General features: G+C 59.1%; 1 protein-coding gene, 1 long non-coding RNA gene and 1 other non-coding gene across 9 annotated transcripts in view; 2 read left to right on the forward strand and 1 right to left on the reverse strand.

Moving 5' to 3' along the window:
• Nucleotides 1-18,739, forward strand: part of LOC119472754 — a 20,950-nt gene extending 2,211 nt beyond the window's left edge. The window contains exons 2-4 of the long non-coding RNA XR_005201943.1: nucleotides 3,732-3,738; nucleotides 9,007-9,017; nucleotides 18,728-18,739. This is a non-coding gene — a long non-coding RNA (uncharacterized LOC119472754). The remainder of the gene's footprint in view (nucleotides 1-3,731; nucleotides 3,739-9,006; nucleotides 9,018-18,727) is intronic.
• Nucleotides 1-24,238, reverse strand: part of SH3TC1 (SH3 domain and tetratricopeptide repeats 1) — a 63,778-nt gene that overhangs the window by 36,471 nt on the left and 3,069 nt on the right. For 4 of the 7 annotated variants that reach the window (XR_005201942.1, XM_037742186.1, XM_037742185.1 and 1 more), the window contains exon 2: nucleotides 2,212-2,411. Coding sequence is in view for 5 of the 7 variants with exons in the window: in XM_037742186.1 (XP_037598114.1) it covers nucleotides 2,212-2,411 (200 nt within the window). In the remaining 2 variants the exon portion in view is untranslated. Of the gene's footprint in view, nucleotides 1-2,211; nucleotides 2,412-8,092; nucleotides 8,296-24,238 lie in introns of those variants that run through there. The other 3 variants (XM_017539045.2, XM_017539046.2, XM_037742188.1) reach the window with 3 other exon arrangements.
• Nucleotides 15,350-15,453, forward strand: LOC119472766. Its single transcript, XR_005201957.1, has one exon. It is a non-coding gene; the product is annotated as a U6 spliceosomal RNA (small nuclear RNA).

Genomic DNA, 24,238 nt, shown 5'->3' on the forward strand with positions numbered 1-24,238 from the left:
ACGGGGTTTCACCATGTTGACCAGGATGGTCTCGATCTCTTGACCTTGTGATCCACCCGCCTTGGCCTCCCAAAGTGCTGGGATTACAGGCTTGAGCCACCGCGCCCGGCCCAGTTTTTTTGTTTTTTGCTATAAAATATATTATTGGGACAAACAGCAAGGTCTGAACAAGGTCTGCAGATGAGTAATGGCGTCATTAAAACAGGAAATTGACACTGAAATAATTACGATGCCGTTATTAAGAGAATGTCCTGGCTTTAGAACTATGGACACCTTTTAGGATGAAGGAGGAGCATGTCCGCAACTGACTCCCAAAAGGGTCAGAAGAAAATTACACGCACACACACACACACGCACACACACACACACACGAGTACACACACACACACGAGTACACACACAAAGTAAAAGTAATAAGATGTGAACATTCGAGGAATCTGGGTGTGAGCAAAAAGAATTATCTCTATCCTCCGCTGCTGCCTTGGCTGTCTTATCTGAAATTGCCCGGAGAAGTGGAGGAGGTGAAGACGCTGAGGAGGAGCCCCGCCCCAGGCCAGCTTTCCCTCCGCCATCCAGCCTCCTAAGCAGGGAGCGGCTCCTCAGCTGGCATCAGCTGGGCCCACAGAAACTGGCTCCAGGCGGAGGCGATGCCATGGTACTTTGCTGAGCCTCCGGAGGAGGAAACTCCAGCCACTCCGACCAAAGGCTCTGACTCCCAGCACTCCCCGTCCAGAGGCTCCCAGGTCCTGCCTGGGCCCATTGGCTCTGTGCCAGGCTGGCCCGCGGCCCTCCTGCGTCTCAGTCTCCTTGTGCACTCAGGAGCCTGGGCACGGCCCAGCCCCTTCCTTTCCGGGAGGCCTGCTTTGCAGGGAACTCGATTCCATGGCGGGGTGGGGTCCCCAGGCCAGGCCCCGCCCCAGCCCTCCGAGCCGCCCTTCCTGGAGGGCAGGCCGGTGCCTGCAGACCACTTCCACTTGTGATTCAGCGCAGGAGGCCCCCCTTCCGATCTCCACCCTCACGCAGAAGGGCAGGATCACAGGTATAAAGCACTCCCCACACCTGGCTCTGGGCCAGCGACAGCACTGGGCTATCGATGCCATGGTCCAAACGCATCTTCCTTCATTGATCCCTTGAACAGTGACGGAGCAGCTACCCTGTGCCAAGCCCCAGAGTTCTGAGACAGGGAGGGGGACAGTCATGAGGGGACCGGGCTAAGGCTGGACAGTGGGAGGAGAGGCCCAGGGAGAGGCCATAGTGGCAGCTGTCTCTCGCTGGGTAGGGGCCGTGCAGGCCTTGGTCTCCCTGTCTCTCCCTTCCTCCCCTTCAGGGTCCCAGGACGGAGAGGGATTCAGGAGACTGGGCACACGTCCTGTTCCGGTCCCTGACTGCAGGGTGACCTGGCCTGGCCCTTCCCTGTCTGCACCTTGGGTGCTTCCTGGGGACAAGGGATGCCCCATCCTGAGGACTCCCAAGGGTTCTAAGGCCAAAGCCATGGGATTGTGTCTGGAGTGTGTCTGAACACGTGGCTTCAGAGGCCCCTGCCTTGTTCTTTGCCAGTTTCGTTATCACTGACGCACACCTGGAAAAACATGAGCTGGGCCCTGGCCTCTCAAGTGACTCAGCAGGCGCAGTTCCTCCTGTTAGACACACTCGGGGCAGGGGGTGGGGGTGGGGCGGGCACGGTGGCTCACGCCTGTTATCCCAGCACTTTGGGAGGCTGAGGCAGTTGGATCATGAGGTCAGGAGTTCAAGACCAGTCTGGCCAACATCATGAAACCTCATCTCTACTAAAAATACAAAAATTAGCCAGGGGTGGCGGCACGAGTCTGTAATCCCAGCTACCCGGGAGGCTGAGGCAGGAGAATCGCTTGAACCCGAGAGGCGGAGGTTGTGGTGAGCTGAGTTCGTGACATTGCACTCCAGCCTAGGCGACAATGCGAGACTCCGTCTCAAAAAAAATAGATAAATAGTGACTTCACAGGATTTATGACAGAGGCAATCAATCAAAAAAAGAAAAAATAGATGAATAAAAAATAAATAAACATGCAGGGGAAGGAAAGGGAGAAGTTTGGGAGAGTAGACCCCAGCCCCAGCCCCAGCCCCAGCCCCAGCCCCAGTCCCAGGAGGCCCGGAGGCGTAAAGGGAGGTGAGGGATAGGTGGGCGGGAGGGATGGGGTGGAGAAGTGGGTGGGGAGGGTGGGGTGGACTCACCGCCTCTCCCCGGGGCCTTGGCCTCCTCAGGCCCTGCTTTCTCCCAGCTCACAGAGGGCCTCATGGCCACAGTCCCGACCTGGTCCTGGCTGCCGCCACTTCCCGACAGCCCCACAGGCCCCCTCCCCCTGGGGGTCGGCTCCTCAGTGGTCATGGCAGGGAGGTTCTCCATGACCCGTGGAGGCTTCACATGCCTGGCCCTGTGGACAGAAGGGGTGTGGTCAGCAGAGGCGGCCCCTCCAGGACCAGCACGGAGGTCATGGCCAGGGCTGGGGTCCAGGCGTTACAGAGTGCCTGCGCCTCTCAGACCCAGGGGGGCCCTCACCGCAGCAGGTGGCCACACCCTGTGCTGCGGCTGCGATCCCCACCACTGCGGGGCCTCCTCTTGCTGGTTTTCTGCCTGGAGGCCCGTTCCCCATCGAGGCAGAGCCCCTGGGTACCTCGGGCCCCTCCTCAGGAGTGGGTCACTGCCTCTCTCCTGGGCCATCACGCCTGACAGATCCTGCTCCAGGAGTCGGGGCTCAGTGGCCTGTCAGAAGGCACAGAAAGAGGGACACAGAGTCCCCCTTCAGGTGTCACGTGCAGGTGAGGGGCCATGGGACCAGCAGCCTGGGCCAGGGCTGAGGCATGCAGGGGACAGATCCCAGCTGCGGCCACAGAGACAGGGTCAGTCACGTCCTCCTCAGCTCTGGCCTTGGGCAGAGGGGCTGATGAGAGGAGGCAATGGCAAGAGTGTAGTCAAGACACCTGCTGAGCCCGCAGGGAGGGCCCAGTCACGTGGGGATCCCTGGTCCCTGACTGTGGGTGGGGAAGGGTCAACCGTGCCCCACAGAACGCCATGGACTGGGCAGTTTTCAGGCCCAGAGCCTCGGGGAGCGATGGGGATGCAGAGGAAGGGGAGGGGCTGTGTCCGCGCCTAGGGTGGGGTGACCGGCCTCTCCGCTGCTGCCCCTGCGTGGTGAAGATGTGAGGTGGGGAGCACTAAGCCAGCTTTCCTTCAGCACCCTGCCCCTGTGAGACTTCTGAGCAAACACTGGGACACACTTTCCAGCGTGTGGACTTGTCCCCTTGTCCCCGGCAGCGGGCAAAAATCCCCTCTGCAGGCAGGGCACAGAGAACCTGGGCAGCCATGCCTCGGACCTCTGTTTGGGGCAAAAATGCAAGTCTGGCCTCCTGCTGTCCCACTGCCCTTTTTGTGGTGGACGCCAGGGTCAGGGCACCCAGGCTCGGCAGGGCCTCCGTCCGGGCCTCAGAGCCCCAATGGGCCCCTCAGGCTGGGGCCTGCCAGCTGCCAGGACGCCCCCCAGAGCCTCCCGTCCCTGTCCCCATCTCCATCTCCACCCTGGTTTCTGGGCAGGGAAGTGGCAGGGGACTGGGAGGCAAACCAGGCAGCTGTTGGGGGCTCGTGGGGTCTGCTGTCAGGGACGCAGGACGCGGCTGTGGGGGGAGGCAGGAGGCCCAGGGTGTGGAGCACTTGGGAAGGGCAGAGAGGCACCCCTGGGGCTTGAAGCCGGGAACAGGGGACAAGTCCACGTGCTGTCAAGTCCATCCCAGCGTCTGCTCAGAATGTCTTGCAGGGGCAGGGCGATTGGAGGCGGGGGCTACCAGGGACACTGGGCTGATTTCTTCGCCACCTCAAATTTTTACTAAACAGGGGCAGCTGAGCATGCCTTAGACAACAGCAGGGCTCAGCATATGGCAAGCACAGATGGAGCCCAGTTTCCTTCCCCAGCACCCCCAGTACCGCCCCCACACCCTGAGGCTCTGAGCTTGAAAACCCAGAGGCGGTCAAGACTGACCTCAGCATGGCCCCAGGACAGTGGGTGCCAACAGGCACACCTCCCAGTGCCCAGCAACCCCCAGGGAAGGCCTACCTCCCCAGAGCACAGATGGGGAAACCGAGGCTCTGAGGGGTTAGGCAACTCTCTCACCTGTGCAGGTGCGCACGCACACACACACACACACACACACACACACACACACACGCGCGCGCGCCCCTGTCAGACCCAAACAAGCACACACTGCAGCTGCCATCCCTGCTGCCTGCTCCCCACCCTTGAGTGCCTCCTCCATCCCAGCACTGCTCTTGGCTCGGGCCACCACTGCGGCGACGGGCCCCTTCACAGAGGCTGCTCCCCAAGAGGCAGCTCCCCCATGACATTTAGTACAGGATGAGGAAACCCTCGTGGGGGGCAGGTCAGTGGCAGGCAGGGACGGGTGGGTGTCATGCAAGCCCAGCCATCACCCCTGCCCCCACGGACGTGGCTTTCACCCCGAGAAATGGCCTCCCAGACCCCAGCTCACCGCACACTTTGGGCTCCATCAGCAGAGCAGGGGTGGGAGGAGCCCACGGCCTCAAGTCTTTGGTTTCAACAACCACCACCCACTCCTGCACCGTGCCAGCTCTGAGCGAGGCAGTGGGAACACAGAGGGAGGAAGACCCAGGCCTGCTCAGTGGGGAATTTAGACACAGAATAGTGATGGTTCCGTGACGCAGGTTCTATGAGGCATAGAAAGGGTCCCCTAGCTCTGGCGGGGGCGGGAATCCCACAGTCAGGGAAGGCTCCCTGGAGACGCTCAGAGTGCAGGACCTCAGTGGGACCAGCCCCAGGCCAGCAAGGCTTGCCCAGGCAACAGCTCCTGGCTGTGAAGTGGCCTTGGCACACCCCCTCCCACCTCACACCTGCTCCAGCTGGAACCTGATTGGTCAGTCTACGGCCAAATCCTTCCCACTCCCCAACCACCTCTGAGGGACAGCGACCCGGACCTGCACCTGCGGGAACCAGGGGCTGTGAATCGGGAGAACTCTGATGCCAAGAAGCACCCAAGAGGCCCTCCAGGGAAGCTGCTCCCCCTGGAGCCGGAGTAGGGTGCAGCCCTCCAGACCTGCTCTCCCTGGAGCCGGAGTAGGGTGCAGCCCTCGAGACCTGCTCTCCAAAGGAGGAAGCACACGCAGAGCTGCACAAGCAGAACACGGTCTCTCAGTGGACGCCCCAGGGGGCATCTATAAGTGATCACATGCCCTGTGCAGCCTGGGGCCTTTGCCCTCCCTGTTCCCATGTCCTGGGACCCTGGTCATGCCTGGAGAGCTCTGGGCACCGTTAGGGGCAGTGCAGGACGCCACGGCCGCCCTGGCCCAGGCTCAGACTTTGCTTTCTCCCCCTTGCTTTGCCAGACTGCAGTTCCTGTGGCTGCACGTGCCACCGCGTGGCCCCGGGTCTGTGGCGGCACCAGGAAGCCCTGGCCTGCGAGGCCAGCTGTCTTCCTGTCTCCTTTCCGGAAGCACACAGAGGCAGCTCAACAAAGCGCTGGAATCCACTCCCTGGACGTGCCAGCTTCCTGGTTTATGGGGCCTTTAGCTCCCAACACCTGACCTTGGGGTCCTCGTCCTCCAGTCTCTGCCTCTTTGCCCCTCAGGAGCCAGGTCAGTGTCCCTGTAGGTGGAGCAGGGGTCCCAGCAGACTCTCGCCATCCACTGCCACCTGCCTGCCTCCCAGCCATGGGTGTTAGGAACAGGCCTATTGGAAACGCATGCAGGGTTTCTATGGACCTGGGAAGAGCTGCCGATCAGAGACTGTCTCCCGGGGAAAAGAGGGCTCCCCAGGCTCAGGGAATTTCCCTTCTGTTGTTACAACCCTCAGCGTGGGGTTCCTGCATAAAGCCTGGCGATGAGGAAGTGAGCTCCATCTCCCCAGCTCCCCCTCCCTCAGCCCTGCAGGCCCCGCCACAGCTGCACAAGCAGAGCCCCAGCCACGGGCAGGTGTTGGCTCTCCCACGGGCCAGCTTGCTGGGCTGGGGGACCACCAAGCAGCCTGCAGGACTCTCCTTCCCACCTTTATCCTGTTTGTTCAGTTTATCATCGGGACAGACCCTTGGGGGGCCCTGGATGGGTCAGAACAGGCTCCAGCCCCAGGCCAGCCTCCAGCCCTGGGGGAAGGGACGGAGTTTGGCTCCAGAACATGGAGACGTGGGGCCAAGCCCCAGTGTCTGGGAGGCCTCTCCATCCTCAGTTTACTGAGCCAGAAAATGCCAGTGACAATACACGCTGCGAAAATGGGTCAGGTGGGTCATAGGGACAGTGCTTCTGGCCCACAGCCAGGGCCCCGTGAATCTGGATTGGAAGGAGGAAGGGGCCCCCAGCCAGCCCTGAATGGGTTCGGGAAGCTTTGGCCAAGCCTCTGCCAGGCTCTTACTGAAGAAACACTCTTACGGCCCTTGAGACCTGACCTATGCCACCAAGCACCTCTGGAGGGTGGGCTTGTCACTTTGAATCCTGCGGTAACACTGTCCTTTCAAAATTCATGCCCACAGGAACCTCAGAATGGGGTCTTATTAGGAAATGATCTGTGCAGATGACGTTAACTTCCGTTAAGATGAGGGTGTTCCAGAAGACATGGGCCCTAAATCCAGGCCTGGCTTCCCTGTGAGTAAAATAGAGGACATGGAGGCACGCCGAGAAGCCTGGGAGGAGGCCATGTGACCAACGGGACGAGGGTGGAGTGATGCAAATCACAGCCAAAGAGTGCGGGGAGCCACAGGGAGAGGGAAGAGGCAGGGAGGAGCCGCCCAGGCGCATTCCGAGAAATGCCTTGAGATCGGAATCCTGACCTCGACCTCGGGGCTGCGAGAACCCGCCGGAGAGGGCACTGCCATGCCCTCTGGCAGCCAGGGAACCCGGCGCCCCACGCTCTCCTGGCCTGCCTCTCTCTAGTGTGCGGTGCGGCCATCCTCCCCCATGTCGCTGAAAGAGCAAGTGATGTCTTCATGGGTAAAAAGCTGCCCAACGCCCATCACAGGACATAGTTGTCATTACTGTCAACAGCGGTGTTGACAGTCACATAGTTACAGCCGTGCAGGGTGCTCACAGCGTCCTCAGCTCACCTGGAGGAGGGAGGCACCACCGTGTTCCTTTCACAGATGAGCCATCAGCTTCTGTGACTCTGCCTGCCCACGGTCACACAGCCCAGTGGCACAGGTGGGGCTGAACCCGGGCGGTCTAAGCCCGGCCCCCACCTACCCATCCTAAACCTAGACACCCTAATTCAGCCCGCTGCCTGGCATTGGGAGGCCACACACACCCCGAGTGGCTGGCCCACATGCAGGCTGCCCCTGGCCCTGGCACTGGCCGGCACCACTGACTCCCCCCAGCGTCACTCTGCTATTCATCTCATCTGAGCCTCGGCAACAGCAAAAGTTTGGAAACTCCCGCTTCACAGACAGGGCAGGGCTCCTGGGACTCCTGGGGGGCCACACCCAGGCTCAGAGGGGTCTTGGCAGTGTACACACACAGGACCATGCACCCTGGCACACCTACAGTTGAAAGCTGTGCCCAGGTCCTCCCTTGAATTTTCAGGCTGGCGCCCCTGTCGCTGGTCCACTAGGTTGTTGGAAAAGAGACCCAGGGGGCGGCATCAGAGAGGCCAGTTACGGCCGCCACAGTGCCGGGTGAGGCTCAGAGGCGCTGGGCTCACCCTGGTGGGTCTGGCAGCGTGGGCCCAGCCTATCCGGGGCTGGGGGTCACACCTGAGACCCGCTACGCCCGGAATCCCTGTCACTGGCTCTGCTCCCAGACCCCCAGGGCTGCTCACGCCAAGGGTCAGCATGGGGTCAGGCCAGTCCCAGAAGCCAGGGTGCTTTGTCAAAGCTGAGATTGCCCACAATCACTGCGGACTAGCACTGCCAGCACCTGTGAGCTCGAGTGGGTCCGCGGAGGGCGCCCACGAACTCCCCTAGGCCCCCGGCTCGAAGTTTTGCTCCACCCCAATCCCAAACAGGTCAGAAAAGTCCTCAAGAAAGTGTAAAGATTCAACCACGGCAAAGACCCGCAGACAGCAGGCTGCCCGGCCGGTCCACACCCCGCGTGCCCCGGAGCCCCCCGTACCTGCGCTCTGCTCCTCAGAGGCAGCTCCCAGGCCCACAGGGCCGTAGCTCGCAAGCGCCAGGTGGCCGCTCCTGGCCCAGCGCTGGCTGGCCCCACGGGGCTGTCTCCAGCTGGACGGAGCAGGCAGGGGCCGCCCACAGCCAGGCTGACTGCACAGCGGCCTCCGCCCCCTGCTTCCTGCCCTACTTCCTCCCTGCGCCTGGGGGCCAGTGACGGAGACACAGGCCCAGGGCGGCTGCACAGACACCGCAGCCGGTTGATCATTAGCTCTTTCCTGGACCGGCTCCAGGCCCTGCCCTGTCCGCCCGCTGCCCAGCCCCCAGGCTCTGTAGTAGAGGCCTGGGCACCCAGTCCCCGGCCAGGCTGGGATTGGGGAAGTCCACCAGCCACCCACCCTCCAGCCCTGCCAACCTCAGCTCTGCTCTGTTCCTCTTCCACTTACTGCGCACACACGCACGCACACACATACAAACACACACGTTCATGCACACAGACTCACAAGCACATGTGTGTGCACACATGGACAGGCACACAGATGCACACAAACGCTCATGCACACTTCCCTCGCCTCTGCCCCAGGTGCTGTCCAGGGCACTGGCTCCACCAATGAGAATATTTAGGGGAAGAGATGGGCCCTCCTCCTCCTCACTGCAAGCGCTCCTTCTGGAATCTGGCCTGTCCCAGCGGGTCTAGCTCTTTACCTTCCCACTGGCTCTAGGTCTGAGCCAGGTTTGAGAGCAGAAACCTTCCTGGCCAGGTACACCCAAAGCCAAGGCATGGAATCTCGCCCCTGTCCGCTCAGGGAGCCTGGACTGTACTCACGTCAGCTCAGACAAGAGGCAGAACTGAGCTCAGGTTGGCCCGTGGGCCCTGCCTGTCTGCCTGCTCTGATGCCCTTGCCAACACAGGTGTAGGCACCCATGTGGTGGGTGTGGGCTACTGGCTCCGGCCAGCTCTAGGAAGAGGGAGTGGGAGGGATCCCTCCACCCTGCGATTTACACTCACCTGGTTTTATGAAAGCAGGAAAATCCTCAAGTTAAATAGTAAGGTGTCCATCTCACAGACAGGAAAACTAAGGCTCAGGGAGGTCATGTGGCATGCCCAAGGCCAGTGACCAACTAGAAGGTAAGCCTGGAACCAGGTCCCACTGGTTCTCAAGCCTTTAGGGCTGGGGTTTTCAAGCTTGGCACTACCAACATTTGGGGCCGCATCCATCTTAGTCGAGGGGGCAGGGCTGTTCCGTGCACTGGAGGGTTTTAGCTGGTCCTTGGCCTCCACCCGTGGGATGCCAGTAGCCCCTCCTCCAGTCCTGACAGTCAAACATAGCTTAGATATTGATCCCCTGGGCGTGAAGTCGCCCCGGGCTAAGAACTCCCACCCCAGGTGAGCTACTCAGGTCAAAGCCACTCCCAGCCCATGCCCGCATCCTTCGTCCTCAGCTCCCGCCCCGTTCACCTTTCTTTAATAGCAGACTCTGCCCGGGGCAGTCCCTTGCCTCAGCTCCCTGCACAGCAAGCCCTAAGGTTGCACCCTCCCTCCTCCCTACCGAGGCCAGGGGCCCAGGACGAGGGTGCAACTGCAGATGCCCCAGGCGTGTCCCCTTGCTGCCCCAAAAGGGCCCCAAGGAGGGTCCATGGGAGGCCCAACCCCCTTAGGGGCCAGGCAGGCCCAGCCTCCAGGCTCCCCAGCCTGGCCTGGCCTGGCCAGACCCCACCTTCCATGCCACCAACATGCTTGGTGATCACACAATGGTGGGGGCGGGGAGAGGAAGTTCAGAGGCACAAAGGGACACTTTCAGAGAGTCTCCAGTGACAGCAGTCTGAAAGTCTGACCCATAGGCAGAGGAGCAGCAGCTCCCACACCAGCTCTTCCTCCCTGTGGGGACACGGCTCCCCGGCCTGGCCTGTATCTGAGGAGGAAAACGGTGGCCTCTTCAGCCCCATTGAAGGGCAGCTCTGGTGGCCACTCTGTCAGTTTTCTGGGGCTGCCACATCCAAGTGCCACACACTGGGGACTCCAGACCGCAGAAGTGTCATCTCTGACAGTTCTGGAGGCTGAAAGTCCGCAGTCAAGCTATGGGGAGGACCACGCTCCCCCCAGGGACTCCAGGCGGCCTCGAGGCCCGCTCCAGCCTCCCTCCAGGGACTCCAGGCGGCCTCGAGGCCCGCTCCAGCCTCCAGGGCTCCAGGCGTGATCTGGCTGGAGGTCACCTCGCTCCAGGCTCTGCCTCTGTCTCCGCCCAGCCTCCTCCTCTGTGTCTGCGTCTCCTCTCTCCTAAGCACCCTGTTGCTGGATTTGGGGTTCACCTAAATAACCCAAGATGATCTCACCTGGAGACCCTGGAGGAAATCACAGCTGCAAACTCCCTCATTCCAAAGGTCAGTTCAGGTTTAGGGTGGACGTACGTGTCACTGGATTTGGGGTCAGCTCGGTACTTAAGCTGTGAAGCAGGCCTGGGACAGTGTGGTTGGGAACATCGGTCCCCAAACACAGCCCCCTCAACCTCAGCCGCCTGCAGTCCCTCGAGCCTGGTGTCCTGCCAATCCCCTCCTTGGGCCTCGGGGGTGGATGGTACAAGGTCCGCCTTTCTTATACTTCCCTGCAGACAATTGCCGGCCCCATCTCCCACCTTCCCCCCAACACCAGAGCTCAACTTGCATCCTGTCGGCCCTGCCAGCTCCCTCCTCCTCTCCCGGCTCAGCCCTTGACTGGGTAATGTGTCCCCCTTCACAAAGCTCCCACTACCGAAGCCCAGAGCATCTGGGGAGCCAGATTCTCCTGGCACCTTCCCTGTAGAATGGGTGCAACTCTGGACACCCACCTCTCCTCTGTGTGGGCTGTCTTCCTGGGTGAGCAGCCACCCCCAAGGCATCTGCTGCCCCAGTGCCCAGAAGCTGTGGATGCCCATAGAAGCACCCAACATCACCCCCCAGGTCTTCCTCTCCCCACGCCCCCCCAGTGCCGCCTGCAGCCTCTGTGACCCCCTCCCCCACCCAGTGAGGCTTCTCCACTGAGATCCAATTCATCTCCAGCCTGGGCTCCACATGCAGGAACTGGGCAGGCTGAGGGTGCGCGCATCTGTCAACACAACCTCGTGGAGTGGTCACTTCCTCCCAGCAGCGCTGGGTGTCAGGCAGGTGGGGATGTGGGATTCTGTGGTCGTGCCCCGAGTCATCATAAGGATTAAATTAGTCTTGAGGACTTTTCCAAAACGCCAAGCGCAGGCGCACAGATCAGTCGCACTGAGATTCTGTGTGTGTGACATGGGGTCCTCTCCACGGCTTTGGCCCGGAAAGGAGCACAGAGGAGCTGTGCTCGAGGGGCAGGTGGGGAACAACCGACACCCCTGGGAGGTCAACACCTGCTACCGGTGCCCTGGCCGCGTCGCCCCGCCCTGGGATGGGGCTGCCTGTGCCTCTGCTTATATGTTGGAGCAAGGGGCTGTGCAGAGAAGTGGGGAGTGGGCCCGAGACCACCTGCGTCAACTTGCTGCCTGCCTGTGGCAGCTCCTCCTGCAGGCCTCAGTTTCCCGTCTATGACCTGACACTCAAAGCAGGTGTCCCCCCTTCTCCCGCCTGCTCACACCTCCGCCAATTCTCCAGAGTGGGCAGAACACGCTTCCTCTCCTAGCCAGAGATGCTTGGCTTAGCAAGTGTTTGTTTTTCTGGAAGCTGCGTTGAAAAAAACGCCCCCAGATGGGCTCCACCTCCACACACGGGTCTGGAGACATTTCCTCTCCTGGCCATTGTCCCCCGCTGTGGCTGGAGACCCAGTGTCCTGTTTGTCTCTGCAGCTGCACTTCTGACCCCAGGCGGGGGGGATTTTCCGAGAGCCTCCCCGACTGCACAGAGCACAGAGCATCCTGACGCCACACAGCACACCCAGCAGCCTCCCAGAGGAGGGGACCTGAGCCTTCATGGCTGCGGGCTTTCCAAGCACGCCCACCTGGAGGCTGCAGATGCTGGGGCAGAAGCACACAAGCCCTGCCTGCCAAACGGCCCGTCTGAACCCCAGCTCAGCCTTCAATTCTCCCAGCACAATCTGTCACTCCTCTGGGCCTCAGTCTCCCCATCTTGCAAATGGTAGAGTTAGGCTTGGAGATCTCTAAGCACCCTGCAGCTCAACAGTTCTGCTCCCTGATGTGGTTGTAATAAATTCAAATTGTCACTTGCCAAGAAGATGCTCAGTCCTTCAAGAGGATTGTCATCACGTGGGGCTTGCCAATGGCCCCACCAGCTTGAGTGTCTCCTGATGCCTGCTGGTGAGTGCCTCCTGATGCCCACTGGTCTGATTCACAGAGGGCCTAGAGGTGGCATGACCAGGCCAGGGCCACGCAGCTCCTATGTGGCAGAATCAGCCCAGATCCTAGTCCTTCCAGCGCCAAACCTGTGTTCCTCACCCCTCCCTCAACTGCCCTCTGGTGCTTTCTAAGGTTGAACAGCCAGAGACCAAGGCAGTGGTGCCCTCAATTCCTGGAAACCCCCAGGAGCAAGTCCTTCCCAAGAGTCTGGGTTTTCCAGGGAACCTAACACGCAGGCTTTCGAGCACCAAGCCCCAGGGTTAATCTTTGCGATGGTGCTCTAGAAAGCAGTGGCCCTCCTCTGTGCCTTTCCCTGATCTCTGGGACAGCTGGTGTTTGATTGAATTATAAGGCAAAGTGACCCATTGCCAGGTGAGGGGATAGTCTTAGAGCTTCTCCACCTCTCCACCTGCCTTTGATACCAGCCGGCTCCCCGTTTCTGGCCTGCTCCGGGCTGGGAAGCTGCTGAACAGGTACGTCAGAGTCAGAGTGGAGGGAAAACAAAACGAGCGAGAAACAAGCTCATTATCAGCAAGCGACTCCTGTCCCAGGTTTGGCGGCTCAGGAGTCTGGGCGGATGAGGTGCTGGGGACACAATTTCTAGCCAATGTAGAAGTGGCAGGCATGGCCACCACAGCCTGGGAAAAGCAAGCGTGGCTTCAGACTTTTCCTGTGACTGGCCTTGGTCGCTCAAAGAAGCTACCAGACCTGTTCCTACGTCCTTCATTCAGGAAAACCCAAACCTGGCCCACGTGTGACACAGCGGGTGTGAAGCCCCCAGCCACGCCCTTCAGCTGTGACTTTTTAGGGAAGCCCCTTTAATTATCCGTCTGGGAAGGTCCAGGACAGCTCCTGCCAAAGCCTCAGACACACCCTGAGTGCTGACCAGGCTCCCTGAGGCCGGGGATGCTGGGTGGGGAAGAGGGGGCCCTGCCTTCTACCTCCCACAGCCTCCAGCCCTGAAGGCTTAGGTTCCTCCCTCTGGGAGGCTGCTGGGTGTGCTGTGGCTGGTGGCTCTGTCTTTGCATTTTTCCTCCTGCAGCAAATGATGACAGCTGCAATTGTACAAAGGCATGGGCGGCTTCTGGCTTCATCACGCAGCCTCAGAGCCTACTCAGTTCTCAGCAGCAGTCACGAGTGAATCACCTCAGGCTCGGAAGGTGATCCGCACCTGCCCTACGCCAGCGGGGGGTCCCGGGACTCATCCCTCGAGGGGAACTGCACCTCTGCAGTTAGTCCCACTCCCCCACTCCAGGTAATGCTGCTTTTTGCGGTTTGGAGCCCCACCTGCCACTGGAGATGGCAGCACCCCCAATCCAGCTCTGCCTTCTGGGACCCCACCCATCCCATGATTTGGCTGCTCACAGGAGGAGCTCACAGACAAGTTGGGGAAACCAACTGGGAGACAGACCAAGATGGCAAAGCATGTTCCACGTAGCAGCAAAGGGAGGCCTGGGAGGAAAGAGAGGAGGATGAAATTGAGGAAGCCTTCCTGAAAGAGGAGGCACCTGGACTCTGACTTGGGCTGAGACTTAGAGGGAGAGGAACCTGGGCTGAGACTTGGAGGGAGAGGAACCAGGCAAAGCGGGGGTGTAAAGGGCTTCTCAGGGGTCAGGGCCGGCTCAAACAACGGTGCTCCTGGCAGGCAGAGTGCTAAAATCTCCCACACCCACTTCAGGGGACTCTGGACTCTGGCAGCCAAGGAGAGGCCAGCACACCCTCACCCTGAGGGGTTAATCTACAACTGCCATAAAGTGACTCTCAGGAATGCAGGGACCTGGGGGCTTCAGGCTGCCTCAGCAGGCTGCTGGCTCTCCCATTGGCCCTGTCCAGCAGAAACAGGCTCACGGGAGCCTCCAAGGACTCGGGAGGCAAAGGCACTCTGGGCAGGGCCAGGGGGAAGCGTGTTTGGCTTTGCCAGCCATCAGGTGTGTCACAACCCTGCCCTTAACAGCAGCAAAGCAGACAGACAGCAATAAGTGAACGGGTGTGGCCACGTGCCAATAAAACTTTACCTATCATACAAGACAGGGGGCCAGATCTGGTCAAGTGTGGTTTGTGGACCACAGAACCGAGGCCGTCTTGTGCTGCGAAACAGGCTCGGGACGTGGTGCATCACTGGTGGCCTCGCTTCGCTGCTCCACCCTGGTCACACCTGCAACCACGCAAACCTGTGCACAGAGAAGCCACTCACCAGGTAGCATCTTCAGAGTGGAGGAGAAGACAGCAAAGACAGCGGCTGGTAACAAGACTGTAATTTATAACCTCGGAAGTACCTTTACCCAAGGTCACAGGAAGGACAGTTCCTGGTGATTCCATGGCGCTTACATTTCAAAGGTCACTCAGGGCCGGGCACAGTGGCTCATGCCTGTAATCCCAGCACTTTGGGAGGCCGAGGTGGGCGGATCACTTGAGGTCAGGAGTTTGAGACCAGCCTGCCCAACAATGGTGAAGCCCTGTCTCTACTAAACGAAAGTACAAAAATTAGCTGGGTGTGGTGGTGTTTGCCTGTAATCCCAGATACTTGGGAGGCAGAGGGGAAAGAATCACTTGAATTTGGGAGGCAGAGATTGCAGTGAGCTGATATCTCGCCATTGCACTCCAGCCTGGGTAACAGAGCAAGGCTCCATCTCAAAAATAATAATAAAAAAATAAATAAATAGGCTGGCGAGGTGACTCACACCTGTAATCCCAGCACTTTGGGACACTGAAGCAGGTGGATCACAAGATCAGAGGTTCGAGACCCGCCTGGCCAAGATAGTGAAACCCTATCTCTACTACAAATACAAAAATTAGCCGGGCATGCTGGCAAGCACCTCTAATCCCAGCTACCTGGGCGGTTGAGGCAGGAGAATCGCTTGAACTCGGGAGGCAGAGGTTGCAGTGAGCCAAGATCACACCACTGCACTCCAGCCTGGGAGACAGAACGAGACTCCGTCTCAAAAACAAACAAATAAGTGCTCATTTCAGCAGCACATATACTAAAATTGGAACGACACAGAGATTAGCATGGCCCCTGCATGAGGATGACACGCAAATTCGTGAAGCATTTCATATTTTATTTTAAAAAATAAATTAAATAAATAAATAATAAGGAAGGAAAGGAAAGAAAGAGAGAGAGAAAGAAGAAAGGAAAGAAAGAAAGAAAAGAAAGAAAAGAAAGAAAGAAAGAAGGAAGAAGGAAGGAAGGAAGGAAGGAAGGAAGGAAGGAAGGAAGGAAGGAAGGAAGGAAGGAAGGAAAGAAAGGGAGGGAAGGAAGGAAGGAAGGAAGGAAGGAAGGAAGGAAGGAGACATCTCCTGCCCCTGGAGAGCCCCGCTTCACACTGAGCAGCCCCGTCATCTTTCCCGGCCTCTCATTCCTCCCGTGTAAAACAATGTCTCTCCTGTGTTCTGCAGAAACACAAACAAGCTAAGATGCCCACACACCTCCCAAGGCCTTCCCAAGCCCGACTCAGACCCGAGGACCAGAGGGAAGGACCGGCACAAATCTCTCCTGAGATTCCTTCCCGAGTTGGTTCCTCCATGAACCCAAGTTGGAGGCCAGGCATATCCGGGCCGGTGTGCTAAGCTGCTAGCCCGGAGCCCCATCGCAGCGGGTGCTGGATGGCAGCGTCATGAGTCATCCCCCAGAAAGGGCTAGGATGGTGCCGCACTCAGCCGTGCTCAGACCATGTGTTATTTCTGGCCTTTGCTGCTGAAACCGATCCCTGATCAGATGAGCAGAGCTCCAGGCCCTGAGATTTCAGGAACTGCTCTTTGCAAAACAGGGACACAGGGCTCCTTGGCTTTCCAGATGACTGATGGCCACCCCGGCCGGATGGGTGGCAGGGCCACCGGGTCGGAGCCTGCAGGAAGTGGTCAGCAGTTCTCCTGCCTGGGCTGAAACTGAAGACACCCACCCCCAACTGGCCGGAATGTCCTGCTCTGTTCGGCCGGCGTCACCCTGGAGCCCAGGGAATTGCTGATGCTGCGGCCCAGCAGGTCCACAGTCCTTCCTCCTCCCTGGGCCAGCCTGGCCTTCTGACCAGGTGCCCAAGACCACTTAGCACAGCGCTCCTCACCTGGGGGTGGTGAGGGAGGCAAGCTGCTTCCCCAGCGGAGCTTTCGGAAGAGGGACCTTCCTTTCTTGGAGGAAGCTGACCAGAGCGCCCTCCCTACCTCCCTCAGGCCCCCATGGCAGCCCCTCAGCTCCTGCCAGCATCTCTGCCTTTAACACCATGAGGAACAGAGGTGTGGGGAGGCGAGGAGCACAGAGCCAGGGCTGGGCAGTGGCTCACGCCTGCAATCTGAGCACTTTAGGAGACCGAGGCAGGAGGATCGCCTGAGTCCAGGAGTTGGACACGAGCCTGGGCAACATGGCAAAACCCTGTCTCTACAAAAAATACAAAAAATTAGCTGGGCATGGCTGTACATGCCCATAGCCCCAGCTGCTCGGGAGGGTGAGGTGGGAGCATTGCTTGAGCCCAGGAGATGGAGGCTGAAGTGAGCAGCAGCCGCACCACGGCACTTCAGCCAGGGCTACAGAGCCGGGTTCTGTCTCCAAAAAACATCCCAGAGCCAGAAGAGACCGAGTCTCAGAAACACACTGGTGGACCAGCCGGCTGGCGCGGTGCGGGTGACCCAGCGAGGGTGCACAGACGAGAAGGCCCCAGGAGAGGGCACGTGGCAGGGGCCGTGAGGAGGGCATTCTCCCAGGAGTCTGGGGACACAGATCCCAGCTTACAGATGAGTCCCCAGGACCCCGACTCCATAGGCCCGAACTCCTCAGAGCCCCAATTTTCCCGACTCAGGGGTGGGGCCCAGCTGAAATTCCCAGCATTCTGCAGAGCCTGAAGGTCAGGGGTTGATCCTGACCTTGGCTTACACAAACATTAAGGCAGCCGGGGCACACACTCCCCCAGCTCCTCCTAAGGAGTGAATCCTCCCAGCTGGGACCCATCTCCGGGAAGCTCTAGGCTCCAAGGCTGCCATCACTGCAGGCGGAGGGGAGGAGGGCCCTGAGGGGGATTCCTGCAGGCCCCCTGTGGCTCACCTGGACTGGGCCAGATGTCACAGGGAGGAGGGTGGGGGGGTGAGGGGGGTAGGCTGGCAATTGCAGGCACCTGCAGCCAGGCTGGGACAGCCCCATTACACTGCCTGGCCACCTCCCCAAAAACCTCAAGTGCTGTTTTCCACGCCCCACTTCCTGGCCTCGAATCGATGTGCCCCCATGCTCCCCAAAACCACCCATGCGCAGGTCACCAGGCTTTCCACGTGGCCAAGCCCAGCAGTCCCTTCCCGGCTGCCTCTTCCTTGCCTCTCAGGGCCACTGGTCCGCCCGAGAACCTCACCCTTTGGGCACCTTCTCCCGCCTCCCAGCCTCCTCCTCCCTCACAGTCACGCCTTCTCCAAGGGCCACACTCTGTGTGGGGAGCTCATGCCAGCGGGGACTTCAGAGTCATCTGCCTTTGCTGAGGTCCCCAGGCTCCAGCTCAGACTGAAGGCCCGTGCCAGTGCCACCGTCTGCCTCTCTGTTGGCCGGTAGCCAGTCCAGACACCACCTGTCCGAACTGGACACGTACTGCCCCTCCCCTGCCCTGCGTCTTAGTAGACGGCACCACAAGGCACTTGGCACATGACCCCTCTCTTTCCCCACCTGTCTATATCCAAGCCACCCTTGCCAGCCTCACTCTGCCCTCCCCTACCCCACCCCACCCCACATCGGGCTCTGACCACCCTGTGCTGTCCCACACCCCCACCGCCTGCCCGGAATCTGCACCCCGGTGCTTCCTGCCGCCCCTTCTCCCCCAGCTGTCACTTCGGTGCTTTGCCTCCTCAGAGAGGCTTACCCTGGCCACCAGCCCGGCCAGTCCTTGCCCTGGGCCCCAGAGAGCCTGAGCACACTCCACCCGTCCTGGGACCGGGGCCATCATCCAGCACCGCCACTGTCGGCTCCTCCAGGGAGGGCACTGGCCGGCCTTGCTCTCTGTGGCCCCCATGCCCAGCACCGCTCCACACTCTGCAAGCGTTTGCTGAATGACTAACAAACCAAGTGCTAGTGACAGGGGGCTGGGCTGTTCAAGCCAGGTGGGAGCCAACAGCCCCATGAATTCTGAGATGGTTCACCTCTGCCAGACGTGCGGGAGGGGACAGAGCCCAGTCAGGTGCACTTCTGCTGTGGCAAAGCTGTGTGGGCAGCTGGTGGGAGGGAACCACCGGCTTGGAGCGGGCATGGGCTTGCCCCAGGTGGGGCTCGAGCTCTCCTACCTCATGTGGCGAGCCACATGTCCCCAGTGAGCAGCACCCGGCAGGATCTGGTCACACCCTGGCTGCACCTCCCCCGGGACACTGGAGAGACAGGGAGGGGTGCCTCATGACAGGTGTCCAGTGCAGGCTCCAGGCAGCAGCCCCTTGTTGGGCCAGTGTCCACAGCTGCTGCCTCACGTGGCTGCTGACCAGCTGGGGTGTCTCCCAGGCAGCGTCACAGGGGCATGGCCCACCACTTTGGTGCCCAGCCAGGTGTGGGTCCCAGGGTCTCCCCTCACTTGCTGCAGGATGGACACACGCTTCACCTCCTCTACCCTGGCAGAGCCCTTCCCTGTTCACCAAGGGTGGCACAGTGGTCCAGGTACCACACAGTGGGTACGGAGCGACTCCCCCACTGGCAAGCACAGAACATGTCTGGGCTGCAACCCAATGACGGACAGCAGATTCTGAAGCCTGGGTTTGAAGCCCCTGGGGGAGCTGCTATATGGGCGCTGCCCAGGCCCAGCACCTGACAGCACAGAGCAGGGCTCCACAAAGGCGAGCAGTCGTAGTCCTTACTATTCAGCAGGACAGGATCCGCAGGAGGTATCGCCCAGGTCCAACCTGCCCGCCCGACCTGGCCCTGCCCCGCGCTCAGCACCCAGCATGAATCAGTCAGGTGCCTGCCACCCTCTAGAGACCCCAGCCTCAGCCTCATGGTGGAGACAGTCCAGGACCCAGATGGGACAGCTGGGCCAGAGCAGCCGTTGCAGAGGGGCCGGCAGCGGGGAGCACTGCACACCCCTAGTCCTGCCTGTAGACAGCTGGGGAGGCTGCCTGGAGGAGGCACTCTGCAGAGTATTTCCACACGTGAAATATTCGTGAAGTACATTCCCTGGCAGGAAATAAACACATTGGGCCTGGAGTGTCTCGTAGCACCAGGAATTACAGAAGTGCAGTCCATAGTTACATGAACAGTAGATCCCCAAAATGATGGAACCCTGACGAAGGGACACGGGCGTCAACTGAAAGAGTTCCCAGTGGCCAAAGCTGGGACAATGTGAGGAACAAAACACAGGTAAAGTGGGAGTAATGTCAACCCCAGATAGAAAACAAATGTGCAGAAGGCCCCATGGGCACAAATAAGTGGTGGGATAAGCCGGGTAAATGGGGGAGAAGAGACAGACCCCCAGGTGGAAGAATTCCAACCACCTTAGGTTGGGGCAGAGCATGAACCCCCCTCCTTTGGCGTAGGCTGCACATTGTGGCTTTCTTCCACAGAGGACAGTGTGGAAATGGGGAAACCCAACCAGCACCCATCAGTCAGGTGACCGCGGTCAATAGCACCAGTGACGAGGCCTGTTGACAGCAGGTGTCCTTGCTGTGATGTGAGCAGGAATGTGCTTTGATCTCATGGTCCTCCTCCCCCAAACCCACGGCCCCAGTCTAACATGAGAAACACATCGGACAAAGCCAACTGAACGTGTGGAGCAGGAGTGGCGCTGCGTGGCAGAGGGTATGAGTAAGAACATTAACTGTGCTTGGCAGTCAGGGAAAGCTTCCTGGAGGCAGTGGCATTTGAGCAGGGCCTTGAAGGATGGGAGGTGTCAGAGAGGGCAAGGGAAGTTCGGGCAGGAGTCCTGGGATGGGCAAAGGCACAGCGATCGGAGCTGCACAGGGGAGGGGGGGGGCAGAGGGCGAACAGAAGCCACGGTGAGGAGGGTCTTCACCGCCAGCCCCTGGCCCTGTCTTACCACGGAGGGGGCCGAGCTGCAGGACAGGGTAGCGGACCTCACCAGGCACCCCCGTTTGGTCAACAGGGATCAAAAGAGGACAAAGGCTCTCCAGGCCGGGCGTCTGAGCTCACGCCCAGGCAGTCTGCTGGGCTCTGTTGGGGCCTGACAGGGCTCCTGCCAAAGTGGGCCCCAGCCTCAGCCATCTCGGGTTTTAGACCCTAATCATGAACCTCAGGGCAGGCAGGAGAGGCCCAGGGGGTTTCCTCGACTGAAGCACACGCTCCTGTGGTTGCGGCAGGGGGCACGGGCAGGAAGTATTGCACAGACAGGAGAGACCCAAGCTTGGGCGGGCATGCCTCGGGGGGTCCTCGGGCCTCTGCAGCTTCACTGCCCACCCCGCACTCCCTCAGAACAGGGGCTACCTGCACATCCCCACACGCAGCGCTCCACATGCAGAGGGCTTGCTTTCTCCCAGGGCTGCCTGGCAAACCCTTACTCATCCTTCCACGCCCCATTTGGCCACCACCTCTGCTGGGAGTCCTTCTGGGTGCTCTGGCTTGTGGGAGGGACCGGGGAGGAGGGGAGGAGATTACTTCTTCCTCTGCCCCCACCTCACTTGGGCGCTGCCATCTCCTGTCAGTGTGCTGTGACAATGCGCCTCCCATGTCCTCACCCAGTGCTGTGAGGATGGGGCTCAGCCCTCCCACCTCGGGGCCTGGCACATGGTAGGCACTTGGCCCTGGCCCCGTGCTCAGCATTCGACATGGATGAGTTCCCCAAATTCCAGACTCGCCTCTTGCTAACAGGGGGCCTTAGCTAAGCCGCTTCCCCGCAGTCACCCTATCCAAGTAATGGCACAACTGTCCTTGCCCCGTGGGATTGAGGTTAAAGTGTGGGCACAGAGGTACAGGGGCTCCCCGGAGAGAATGGCGCTGCTGTGCTCCGGACACCCACTACCACGCGCCAAGCACAATCTTGGCTGTTTTCACTCTTTCAAGCGGCTTTTTACTTTATTATTTATTATTATTTTTTATTTTGAGACGGAGTCTCGCTCTGTCACCGAGGTTGGAGTGCAATGGTGCGATCTTGGCTCACTGCAACCTCCACCTCCTGGGTTCAAGCAATTCTCATGCCTCATCCACTCGAGGAGCTGGGATTACAGACGTGAGACACCACGCCTGGCTTTTTAAAAGCGTTTTTTTTAATCTACACTTTTCATTTTAAAATTTTAGATGAAAAAGTTGGAAAGCCAGTGCAGAGCATTGGCATAAACTCCCCCCAGCCTGCCCCACAACGACCTGTCACATTCAATAAAACCACCTGGACCTGCTATTGTTACTCACAGTCCACACTGGACTTCCAGGTCCCCCTAGCATCTGTCTTCTGCCCCACCCAGGAGCTCGTGGGGGACACTGCCTGGCGTCTTTGGGTGCCTTTTGGCCGGGATGATTTTTCAGGTGTCCCTGTTTTCCTGACCTCAGCAGTTCTGGGGAGGACTGGCAGGTATCTTTGTGACTGTGCTTGCACTGGGGTTTGATGTTCCTTGGTCCCTTGACTTTTAATGTGCAATAAGCAAATGTGGGGGCTGGTCATGGCTTGGAGTCAGGCTGGCCCCAGCAGCTGTTCATTCAACGTCTTTAGAGAAGCTGACCGACCTCTGCTTCAAGCCCCAGAGGACAAGACTGGCAACACCACAGCAAAACAGCGAGGGCTTGGCGCGGATGGCTCCCGTCCATCGTCCTAAAACGTAGGAAATGTTGCTCAATCTCTCCCCTGCAGGGAGTACAAGAAGACCCCCAGGGACCCTGTGGCACCTCCTGCAGTGGCAGCACCCGGAATCCAGGGACACACCCTAGGCCGGCTGCAGGGAGCACAGTGCCAGTGAGACCGATCTGAGGGCCGATGACCAATGCTCATAAAGCCACGACGGTGCTGACGCTTTGCCCGGCAACCCCGCTCCTGGGAGCTTACCCTGCAGGTGACTGTCGACCTCTGAAATGGCATGGTACCAGGCTGTCCATACGGCTCATTTCTAACAGCAACGCCTTGGAAATAACCTGGGTGTCAGATAAATCACACTCCAGCCACACAACAGGTAGCCAGCAGCAGTGATACAGTACCGAGGCTTTCTCTGAGTATCAACGAGGAAAGACCCTTGAGACACGTTAAGCAGAATAAAAGCAAGATGCAGAGAGTCTGCTACATTTTATGTCTGAAAGTGGGGTTCCGATGCATTTGCATGTTTGCACTTGTGAAAGAAACCTTGGGGCCGGGCGCAGTGGCTCACGCCTGTAATCCCAGCACTTTGGGAGGCCGAGGCGGGTGGATCACGAGGTCAAGAGATCGAGACCATCCTGGTCAACATGGTGAAACTCCGTCTCTACTAAAACTACAAAAAAAAATCAGCTGGGCATGGTGGCACGTGCCTGTAATCCCAGCTACTCAGGAGGCTGAGGCAGGAGAATTGCCTGAACCCAGGAGGCGGAGGTTGCGGTGAGCCGAGATCGCGCCATTGCACTCCAGTCTGGGTAACAGGAGCAAAACTCCGTCTCAAAAAAAAAAAGAAACCTTGGGAGGATGAGTGCATTGGCAACAGTGGGGAGCTGGGTAGGTGGGGTACAGGGGAGTTCTCGGGGAGCTGGAGCTGTTCTGGATGACGCTGTGACCGTGGATGCCTGACTCCATTTCCCGAAATACACTGAGCTTGACGGCACCGGGAGCCTGAATGTATGCAAATTATATTTAAAATACTTAGGAGGACAGGGGAATCCCAGGATGAACGTGAAATGTGACAAAACAACCGTATCACAGTTGTATACGACAATCTCACTGAAGTGGGAGGAAGGAAGTTACACTGAGTCTGTGAAACTGAAGGCGGAAGGAGCCCACAGACTGCTGTGCTCCGGGCGGGCACAGTGGCTCACGCCTGTAATCCCTGCACTTTGGGAGGCTGAGGCCACAGGAGGATCACGTGAGCCCAGGGGTTCAAAACCAGCCTGAGCAACATGATGAAACCCTGTCTCTACAAAACATAGAAAATCGGCTGGGTGTGGTGGCATGTGCCTGTAGTCCCAGTACTCATGAGTCTAAGCCGGGAGGATCATTTAAGCCTGGGAGGTCGAGGCTGCAGAGAGCCATGCTCATCCCACTGCACTCCAGCCTGGGCAACAGAGCAATAGCCTGTCTCAAAAAATAAATCAATAAAGTTGCCTCCCGCAGGGGTGTGGGCCAGCCATTCTGATGCTTCTGTACATGTAGACTGGAACAGAACCGTTAAGTCAACAAATGGCTGATGGTGACAGCCAGCTCTCCCAGTGTTGGAGCGGGCAGCTCCAGATTGCCAGCGGGGAGGAGGCTGGAATCCACCGGCTCATAACAGATTTGAGTTGCAGATGTCAGGATGAACTCACATTTAACCTCATAGAGATACAGATGTTGCGTGTAGGCAGACTTTCAGACACGCGTGTAGACATGGTGAGTGCACACATAGAGGCCTTCATGCTCTGGCAGCTGAGATGGCCTTAAAGAAAAGACATCTGGCCAGGCATGGTGGCTCACGCCTGTAATCCCAGCACTTCAGGAGGCCGAGGTGGGTGGATCACCTGAGGTCAGGAATTCGAGACCAGCCTGGCCAACATGGTGAAACCTCATCTCTACTAAAAATACAAAAAATTAGCCAGGTGTGGTGGCAAACACCTGCAATCCCAGCTACTCGGGTGGCTGAGGCAGGAGAATTACTTCAACCTGGGAGGCAGACGTAGCAGTGAGCTGAGATCGCACCACTGCACTCCAGCCTGGGCGACAGAGAGAGACTGTCTCAAAAAGAGAGAGAGAGAGAGAGAGGAAGGAAGGAAGGAAGGGGGAAAGGAAGGGAAGGGAAGAGAA

Source organism: Cebus imitator, unplaced genomic scaffold, assembly GCF_001604975.1.
Source record: "Cebus imitator isolate Cc_AM_T3 unplaced genomic scaffold, Cebus_imitator-1.0 Scaffold117, whole genome shotgun sequence".
In the NCBI taxonomy this organism is placed as follows: domain Eukaryota; kingdom Metazoa; phylum Chordata; class Mammalia; order Primates; family Cebidae; genus Cebus; species Cebus imitator.